The sequence below is a fragment of the Austrofundulus limnaeus genome, unplaced genomic scaffold, assembly GCF_001266775.1.
Source record: "Austrofundulus limnaeus strain Quisiro unplaced genomic scaffold, Austrofundulus_limnaeus-1.0 Scaffold36, whole genome shotgun sequence".
NCBI classification, from domain to species: domain Eukaryota; kingdom Metazoa; phylum Chordata; class Actinopteri; order Cyprinodontiformes; family Rivulidae; genus Austrofundulus; species Austrofundulus limnaeus.
Window position 1 is genome coordinate 931,039 of NW_013952438.1, and position 10,106 is coordinate 941,144.

The following is a 10,106-nucleotide window of genomic DNA, read 5'->3' on the forward strand; positions in this document are numbered from 1 at the left end:
GGGATGGACTCACCTGCACAGTGTTCTGCTGATGAGACTCTGACACCATTTAAGCTGCTGGCTGAGATCCATCCGATGCTGGAATATTCAGTCACCTCCGGTTCAAACCCCTGTGAAACCCTCTGAGGAGTTTTCTCTGGTTCCTCCCTCGTTGAAAGCTGTGAGCTTATCTGGGAACTGGATTTCTCTGTGAATCCTCCTCACATCTCCGCCCTGCCTCTCTCGTGCACTACCACCTACAAGAACAACCAAGACCTCACAAATCTCACCTACCTGGAACTCTTCTTCAACCTTCCCCTCCATGCCAGCCTCGACCTCAGGATCTCAAACCCTGGGCAAACACTGTAAATAAACTCACTTACCTTTTTTACCACTTGTGTCAGTTCCTGTCTTTTCACTGTCCGTCGAGTCTGATTTGGGTACTCAGTTAAAACGCAAACCTGATATTTTGTTGTTCCTCTGTGTGTTTTGTTAGGTTTATTATATCTGTTCCATCAGTCACTTCTCCTCAGTCAGTTTCAGCTCCCTTAGTCAGCCTTCTATGCTCATCTCCACCTACTCCCTGTTTTGCTTGTAACAGCTGCAGCCACTTCCCTCATCAGTCCCAGATTTTTGTACTGTCCACATCCTACCATGACAACCTAAATTTACCACCTGTGGGAATAATAAAAGCTTATCTTATCTTATCTTATCTTATCTTATCTTATCTTATCTTGTCTTATCTTATCTTATCTTATCTTATCTTATCTTATCTTATCTTAACTTATCTTATCTTATTGTGGCCACGTCAAACTGTTTGTTATCTTTACTGTTGAGTCAACTGCATGTGTCCACCAAACAGTATGGTCAGGAGATAAAGGCACTTTACAGCTCCAGCAACACAAATGAAAATTTATGCAAAATGACTGGCTGATGCAGATTACTGTGATCTCTGGATAGATGCTTTGTGGAACACTAAAAATAGACTGAAGAAATTGAACTGCATTACTAAATTATATTTATATATTGTTTAAAACACTTTTTAAAATACTATTTTTGGATACACTCAGAAATTTCTATAAGTTTGTTTTTTCCTACTTTCTTTACTCATAATTTTTGTCTGCTTTGTTTCCATGTTTCCATTTGCTTCCATTGCCGTCACAAAACAAGCTACACAAATATTCATTGCAGTTTATGGTATTTTCTCTTAGGGTTTCCATCAAAACATGCTAGATTATTTTGCATGATGCTTATTGATTTTAGAAGGTCATCCTCTGACCCTTGGCGGTGTGTATTTTTAGCCTGTGTCCCTCCTTCAACCCCTAAAACAGTTGTGATCAGCAGATTTAACTAACGGTCTGAGCCTGCCAGGTGGAAATGTCTTGGTGACTCTCAGTAACTCTCACGTCATTACAGAAATAGGGTTGTTGTTTTTTTTTTTTTTTGCAAGGATGAAAGCTTTGACAGTCATGAGGGAGGGGATGATGTCATGTGTCTGCCTACGGCTGGATGTTTTCTACACCAGTGAGAAAACAGAGCTCCTGAGAATACATCTGGAAGTTTAGCAGAGTGTAATTTGACACCGTTGGCCATGTTCAATCAATGAGAGGAAGGGAAACAAGCACAGAGATGTTGGGTTGGATGGTGAGATGGAGGGAAGGACAGAGATGAATGGAAAGCAGAAATTGTATAAAGATGGATAATGTTCTCGAGTGACAGAGGGATGGACGAATGAATTAACAACGGAATGGACAACAGGAAGTTAAAAATCAAGTCAGGTTGAGGTGGGTGATTGTAGACATGTACCTTTAAAATTGTTTGGGGGAATGTCATCTTTTATAGGTGCTGCTATATTGTCAGGTCCCTCTTGAAAAAGAAATTGTACCTCAACAACAAGTTTTTTTTAACTGTTTAAATATCTGTATAACTTTTATTAAAATATTCAAACAACTATTGACTTCTACACATGTTTCTGGTGATTTTTGTATGTATTCTTTGCAAGAACATAATCATACAATCAAAAATTTAGGTACAGACTATGTTAGTAAATGTAAGAATGCCAAAACAAAATACATGAGTCGTTTAATATTCTTTTCTGAAAGGCAGGTGATTCTGAATGTTTGTCAAATATTACTTCTTTTTCTTTTTTCTTTTTTAAACAACAAAACAACATGCCATGAGCACAATTTTTCTTATAATTTTGTTTCCTGGAGATCATACCAGTGTGTCAGTCTAATTTAGGGAACCACTACTCTACAGTAAAGTGTTTTATTTTAAGGAAATACGATAAATACAATGCTATAGAAAACATCTGGCAACAATCTTCCTGAATAAATCATTTTATGTTTCTTTAGCCACTCCTGATATTATCAGCTCTGCACTGGATTTTGCTCGGATATGCATTGACCTGTGCTGACAGAATGAGTCACTATGATGAATTTCTCAATACCGAGTTTTTATGATTTTTAAATGTCTATCTCAGAAAATTCAAAGTGATACACTGTTTGTTAAAAAATCTTAATTTAGCAAGCCAGTTTTGTTTTCAAGAGTGCCGGTTTGGTAACTTTGGCAGGAGTTGTGTTTTGAGGTTGAAGTTAAATCTAGATGTGGGTGACCCACAACTCAGAGCTGCTGAAAGCATATCGTGCAAAAAGCATAAAGCACCGCAGCTTCCTGTGTAGCGGTGAAGTGTTGCTGTTGAGCAGAAACAACATGTCTAACCACGCAGATCATGCTAACGTGCTGCTGTTTCTGATCATGCTGTCAGCTTGAGTTATTTGTCTTGTCCTCCTCTTCCTCCAGACATTTGCTCTAGAACTCCAAGGAATTTAGCCCTGCTTTGTTCTCCTACGTATGAAGATACAAACACACCTATTTTTGTGACCTTTTCACGTCCAGTGCACACCCACGCGCTGCAAATTTGCCAAGAGGAAGAAACTGAGCAGACAGCCACATGAGAAAATTAAGTCAAAGTGTGCAGAGCTGAAATGATCCCAATTCCAGCTCAAGATTTTTTTTGTCTGTTTCAGAGTCTTTAGACTGGAAAGTGTGAATGACGTTAAAGGACAAAACAAGATAAAACGTTAGTGTGAAGTCATCAGAGCTTTATGAGGAAGTCAGTGGTTAAGGATGATAAAGAAGCTTAGCAAAAAAACAAAAATGAAAAAAAGAATAATAATAATAAAAAAGGAATCTGGAAATGTTTTCTGTTTTATTAGTTTCATGACTCAAAGCTGCCCAGGGCCATGCCAGCAGCCTGTTCTCCTGGCAGAAACTGTCAGCTGTTAAACATCAGCAGATGGTGCAGAACAGTTCCAGGAACCCACCCCCAATCCTTTCACATCAAATTTCTTTACAAACACCTGCGTGTCAAAACTCTGCAATTAGGATGATTACGTTTCTGAGCTAATTCTGGGGATTGTTAATACTTTTACTGCATGTGTCAGTTTAGGCGCAGCCTCATTTCTGACCACAGCTAATTAAAGTTTAGTTTGTGTTGCACACAGGTGCTGATTTGAGTCAAGCTTTAAAGCTGTTTATTGCTGGTTAGACGTGTTACAGACAAGCAGGTGCCAGTTGGGCCTGTGTTTTTTACTTTAGCTGATTCCGGCTTTGAAACCTACAGGTGCTGAGTTGGGTCTTTTTCTTTTTGTATTTATTTTTGTTTACAACAGGTGTGATGTCAGCAGGTGCTGATTTCTGCTGCTTCCAGTCCCGACTGCAATCTGACCTTGGCTGCTTGCTGTAATGCTTTGCAGAAATGTTAAACTCAGTAATGTAGCTTGTAATGATTACAACTTAGAGGGCAGAAAGATTCTATCACGGGTTGCTGAAAAACTGCAAGGAGCGATTACAAACACGTGGAGTTGGATTAAAACCAGAAATCCAGGATTCGTGCATTATTTAAACACTTTTTTTAAGTTTCTACTGAAGAAGAAGGATGTGTATGTGTTTTAGCATGGCACACACCAGCAGAGCAGCAGCATCAGTCCTCTGTGTATGCGTGAAATGCTTTTAAGCTGATCACTCAGTATGCGTCCCTAATGTTCTGAGTCCACTAAAAGCCCAACAATGATTGTGCCATAAAACAAAAAGTAAAAAAAAAAAAAAAAAAAAAAAAAAAAAAAAGAACGGCCTCAAAGATAAATTGTGCTTTGGTTTCTGTTTGCAGCTTGACTAATGTGGTGGTTTGTCAGTTTGTGTAGGCTTATGAATTGGTCAGCACGTGTTTGTACATTTCTGCTTTTGACTGACATTTACGTACTTTAGCTCAGGGGCGGAGCCATAAAGGTGGCATGGCGGGGTGGGGGTGGGGGGTGCACTGGCCATCCTTGGAATCCTAAGAAAAGATTTCAAGCTAAAATATAACAGCATACATTTTTAGTGTACAGGGTTAAAATGAAACCAGGCCAATAAAAAACAAATAAAGTCTGATTTTTTTATTTTCCTAGTTTTATCTCAATTTTGTTTTGAAATACTTTTCTTAATGCCTAATCTTTGAGCTTTAATTTGAGTTATATTTCATTAAGTAATACCACGTTCTTTTGCATTTTATTTTTGACCACAATGTAATTTTGAGATAACTGATTTGAGATGCAGTATTTTAATTTAATGCCTTGATTTATTGGACTGTTAGAAATAAATTCCTCTCTTTCCTGCTGTGCTCAGCCCATGTGATCGATTCCAACATGAATCTTTCAGACTGGGACAGACAACCTAACATGCCAATACCACAGTGACTCATGACCATTTCAGTCTCAAAGAGGAAATTATTGGATTTTCATGGTAGATGTGATCAGAAATGGCCAGTTACAGTTCATAACTTACTGGTTTTATTTGAGCTGGGTGGAGTCAGACGACATCAAGGACAGTAAAATGAGACTGGCAGTCTCCCAATGGACAGGGGACGTTTGGAATAATTCAAATCTCAGGACAGTTTGACTGAATTGTACTTGAGCTTCGACTCATAAATGAAAAAAGCTCAACTGGCCCAAGGCCATCTTTAATGAGCTAAATTAGAAATGTATCTTTCCTGGTGTGTCCGTGTGAGTATGTGTGTGTCGGTGTGTGTGCCTTTAGAGTTAAGGGGTTGTCTGTAATGAAACGGGAAATGGAGATTTGGTGGGAGAGGAAGAGGGGTCACAGAGGAGAAAGGATGGAGGCTGAAACAGAGGAGATAAAATATCTTGGCTGGGATTCCTTTTTCAGACTCTGCACATCTAGTTCTGCCTGAGTTTGCAGAAACTTTAGTTTTGCAGTTGAAACCAGCTGTTTACACACACTGTTTATAAAGACACAATGCATTTTTTCACACTGATGTAAAATCAGAATAAAATTTTCCTGTTAGATCAATTAGGATTACTATTTTTTTGTTTTTTGCTAAATGCCAGAATAATGAGAGAGAGATCATTTTTAAGACATTTTTTTATTTCTTTCTTCAAAGTCAAAAGTTTAAATACACTTCATTAGTATTTGGTACCATTGCCCTAAAACTGTATAACTTGTGTCAAACGTTTTGGATCTCCTTCCACAAGCTTCTCACAATAGTTGGCAGGAATTATTCTTCCTGACAGAACTGGTGTAACTGTGTCTTGTTTGTTGGCCACCTTGCTCACACGTATTTTCAGCTTTGCTCATAAAGTTTTGATAAGATTGAGGTCAGGGCTTTGTGATGGCCACTCCAAAACATTGACTTTGTTATCCCTGAGCCACTTTGTAACCAGTTTGACAGTATGCTTTGGGTCATTGTTCATTTGGAAGACCTCTTTGCGCCCAAGCTGGCTGATGTCTTGAGATGTCGCTTCAGTATTTCCACATAATGGGCCTCATGAAAGAACATGTTTGTATTCTTATACAAAATTTAACCTACTTTTGTTCATATGAAGGGTTCGTACGAACATACCATGTCAGATTCAACAAACTTTTATATCTTTGGGGAAAGTGTGTAAATGAGCTGCGTAAACATGATGAATGCGTATCAGGTGCTCGTGCACAGGGAGAGGTGATTAGCATAATTACCACCCCAAAAACACCATATAAGGCTACGTTTCCTGCCCCACATACCAGGAAGTGTCCATTCATAAATGACATCGCAAAGTAAAAAAGAACTAATCTGTTCATACGAATAGTTCTTGCATGAGGCCCAATGTTCTTTCCTCATGATGCCATCTATTTTGTGAAGTGCCTCCTGCAGCAAAACAACCCCACAACATAATGCTGCCTGCCATCCCTGTGTTTCACAGTCAGGATGGTGTTCTCAGGTTTGCGAGCTTCCCCCTTTTTAAACGTAATGATGATCATTATGGCCAAACAGTTCAATTTTAGTTTGGTCAAACCACAGGACGTGTCTCCAAACATTAAGATTTTTGTTCCTGTGTGCATTTGCAAACATTAATCTGTTTTTTTATGTTACTGGATAATGATACACTCTACCAGCTTCAGCCAGCATCTTCGCCAGGTCTTTTGTTTTTGTTCTTGAGTTGATGCACATTTCAGAGCAAAGCATGTTCATCTCTTGGACACAAAACCCATCTCCTTTGTGACCGGTATGATGGCTGGGCATTCCCATCTTGTTTGTACCTTTATATAATTGTTTGTACAGATAAAAGAAGCACCAGACTTGTGCAGGTCCACAATTCTCTTCCTGATATGTTGGCTGATTTCTTTCGACTTTCCCATGATGTTACACAAGGAAGCAATGTGTTTCATGTGTGCCTTAAATTACATTCACAGGCGTGTCTAAATAATTTATCAATAAATCTATCAAAAGCTTCCATAAACATGATATCAAATGTTCCAAATTGTTTAAAAGTGTAACCTTTATGAATTTAAAATTTTGACTTTGAAGAAAGTAATAAAATTTAGTTTAAAAAATGATCTCTCTTATTAATTTGGCATTTAGCAAATAGAAAAAAAATTAGGCAATCCTAACTGACCTAAAATGGGAAAAGTTTATTCTGATTTCACATCAGTGTGGAAAAAAAGTGCCTTTTTATATAGTGTATGTAAACTTGGTTTCATAAACTGTGAAGAATCAAGATCCGCACAGGACTAGCAACAGCTTGTTAACTCTTCTACAGTGTTTATATGATGCAATGAGAAGAGTAATTGTATATGAATTACTGATTTCCATTCATTTCTGTTGGCATGACTTTCCATATCTAACAAGCTGTTAGCACCTAATGATTGTGGCAGCTGTTTTGAAACACAAATTATTATGCTACCAGATAAAATCTAGTGATTAAATCTTATAGATTACCAAGGATACTACAAATTACCCCAAAACAGTATGTGTCCACTTTATTACAATCTATAAAATAACAGTTTCTGCCTGGGTTTGTGTGCAAGGTGAGAACAAAAAGGTGAACTTTAACATTTGTTCTGTGGTGATGTTGAAGCATAGTTAACCATTAATGTCTCAGTTGATACATTTTAATTTGTTTTAAAACTGAGTAATTTTACATCACATTTATATTTTATTAAACTGAGTAAGTGAGGTTTTGTGTAGAGGTTGTGAGTAGTCAGTATCTAACCTGCAGCACATAGCCGTCGGAGTGACCTCAGTATGGGGATCTATAGTTTAGTTTGACTGGGGTCAAGAACACAGTGAGTTACTGTTATCTGTGGTTCAAATGAACACTTTTTAAAAATCTTGTGCACCACCATCAGTTTTACGCAGCAGATTCATTTACTGTACAAAGAAGTTCATTATTTTCACTGAAGATTTTTGGTCTACAACACATTTTGCAGATCAGAAAATGTTACACATACTCATCAAAAAGTAATCTGGTTTAATGTTTAGGTAATGTAAAGATTAATAAAATGGGTAAAACTAATAATATTTATTGCTGTTATGTTTCATTACCTTTGCGTCAGTTAATTTGTCTGCTTCAACACACCTGATTCAGTGACTGAATTGCCTCTTCATTTTATACAGAAGTCTGTTAATCCTTTATTTATTAATTTCAGGTGTGTTGGAGCAGAGAAACATCTAAACCATGCAGGATAGAGACCTTCAACGAACATAATTGGACAACCCTGTTTTAAATATTCACATATTTCTGTTCAAATAATAATTTAATGCAAAAGTGACAGCAGTGTGAAGGTTTCCAAAATAGAGTTTGAATTAATAAATGGATCATTTATTTTATCCCAAAGGAAAATAAAAGTATTTGTGTCAACCATGATAAAACGTTTGAAATCTGATTTTTTTTAATTTCCTTGAATGTCTAATCATTATTTCTTCAAATGGAGGTCTTTCACAGAGCTATCTAGCTTCTCCAATGGGACCTTATTTATGCAATCCTTTGAAATAAAGGAAAAAGTTAAACCAGAAACCAAGACTTTTACAACTTGTGGTCCAAAAAGCTACCTCCTTTTGTTTTTGTGCTTTGTTTTTTTTTCTTAACAGTCAAGTCTTTTACCTTTGGTTGGGCTACAAAATCAGAGTGGCAGTTGTGAGATTTTAAAACATTATGGGACAATAATAAAAAATACACTTAAAACTGACTTGAAAAACGTTACAATGTTAAATTCAGCAGCAGAAGTTGTTTTTTTATGTATTTTTTTTTTTGTTTGCTTCTTTGAAAAATCCCTAAAGTTCTATGAAACTTTTCTGTCTGGGATAAAGAAGTTAAACAACTGATAAAACAGCCGCCATCATCTTTCAAGCTCCAAGCTGCTGAAATGTTTCAGTCTAGACATTACATGGTAGCTTTTTATAATGTTTGGGTCAAACGCATTAGCTATAAAGCCTCTCCACCAGAGTACAAATAGCTGCTTGTCCTCGTGTCTCCGTGTATGTGGTCTGTGTTTGAACGTCTTGTTTGTAATCCCACTGTTCTCCCACTTCTGTCTGCTTCGTCACAAGTCGCTGCATTTAATCAATTATCTTGGAGGAATTCACTGGCACAGGACAAAATAAAGGGTGCCATTGTCGCGCGGGCACAAAGAGTCATGCAGGGATTTATATCGAGCCTCTGTGATAAATTCAGACCGAGCCAGGCCACGCAGAGTGCAAGAGAAGAAGACATTGTCCCATATGTCCATCTGAACTCTGACCAGTGAGCCTAACAGTGATGCTCCAAATTCCTCCCGCAGCCTCCAGAAAGTTTTAATGTGTTTCAGTGGGTTCTATTCAGACATTTCTTAAAGCGTTAACCTCATGTTTTGTTTCCTCTCTAGGCTGCCAGATTTTATTAGATTCAAGTGAAGCTCTAATTACATAAGTCTCTACTAATATATGTTGCTCTAAGATATTATTTTCTTCATCTTGTTTATTTTTTCACCCCAGCAGACTAGAATAACTAATAATGTCGTTTAATTTCGAACGGTCTCAGTATGTGTGACCCTGTCTCCTCCTCTGTCCTCGCAGTGCTGCTGACTTGTGTGTTGTCCTTCAACGTGGACCAGAAGAACAGCTTGTCCTTTGAGGGTCCACTAGATGACATGTTTGGCTACACAGTCCAGCAGTTTGAGAACAGCGAGGGAAAATGGTGAGGTTCTTTGTTTGTTTGTTTGTTTGTTTGTTTTTGTTGAGTTTTTGAGAATAAGAAAGGTTCTTTTGAAAGACCATCACCTGTAGTGCAAAGACTCTATTCATCAAACACATTCCAGCCCTGCGTCTAAAAGGAAAACGGTGACCATAAAAGGCTTCACAGAATGAGTAAAGCCATCATTTTAATCAGTCAGGTAAAATCTGAGCAAAGACAACAAAAGGGGGGTAGGCAGAGGGAGGAATCTGGAGGTAGAAATCCTCTTCAGCTGAAAGCCTTTATTATCAAAGAGCAGAAGAAGTTACTTGCTTGTCTTTCATGGCTGAGACTTAAACTAAACTCTGTTGAGAAAGGACTGAGTTTTAATTTCTAAAAATGTATTTATGTTTTGTCTAACTTTCTAAAATGGCATGCACAATCTCATGCAGTCTAATATATATATATATATTAGAGGTGCAACGATACAGAAAATTCACCATTCGGTTCGGTTCGATACTTTAGTCTTATGGTGCGTTCACACCAAACGCGATTTCAGCGTCAGGAGCAGCAGGTTTACATGCAAAGTCTATGGTGGACGCGCTTCAATCAGCGTCGGGAAGTTCTGCGGCGCCTCAAGCGCGATTAGAGCAGCGC

At 37.8% G+C, this 10,106-nt stretch overlaps 1 protein-coding gene and 1 long non-coding RNA gene across 3 annotated transcripts in view; one reads left to right on the top strand and one right to left on the bottom strand.

The window, feature by feature from the left end:
* The window catches only part of itga1 (integrin, alpha 1), a 61,157-nt gene that overhangs the window by 12,811 nt on the left and 38,240 nt on the right, over positions 1–10,106 (top strand). Inside the window, exon 2 of one of the 2 annotated variants that reach the window (XM_014006504.1) lies at positions 9,353–9,473. The exons of the other annotated variant lie outside the window; for it this stretch is intronic. Within the exon in view, the coding sequence (XP_013861958.1) occupies positions 9,353–9,473 (121 nt within the window). The remainder of the gene's footprint in view (positions 1–9,352; positions 9,474–10,106) is intronic. 2 annotated transcript variants of the gene reach the window in all.
* LOC106516246 (uncharacterized) lies at positions 223–465 on the bottom strand. The gene is made up of 2 exons (XR_001310076.1): positions 363–465; positions 223–323 (listed from the first exon to the last, which is right to left on the bottom strand). It is a non-coding gene; the product is annotated as an uncharacterized LOC106516246 (long non-coding RNA).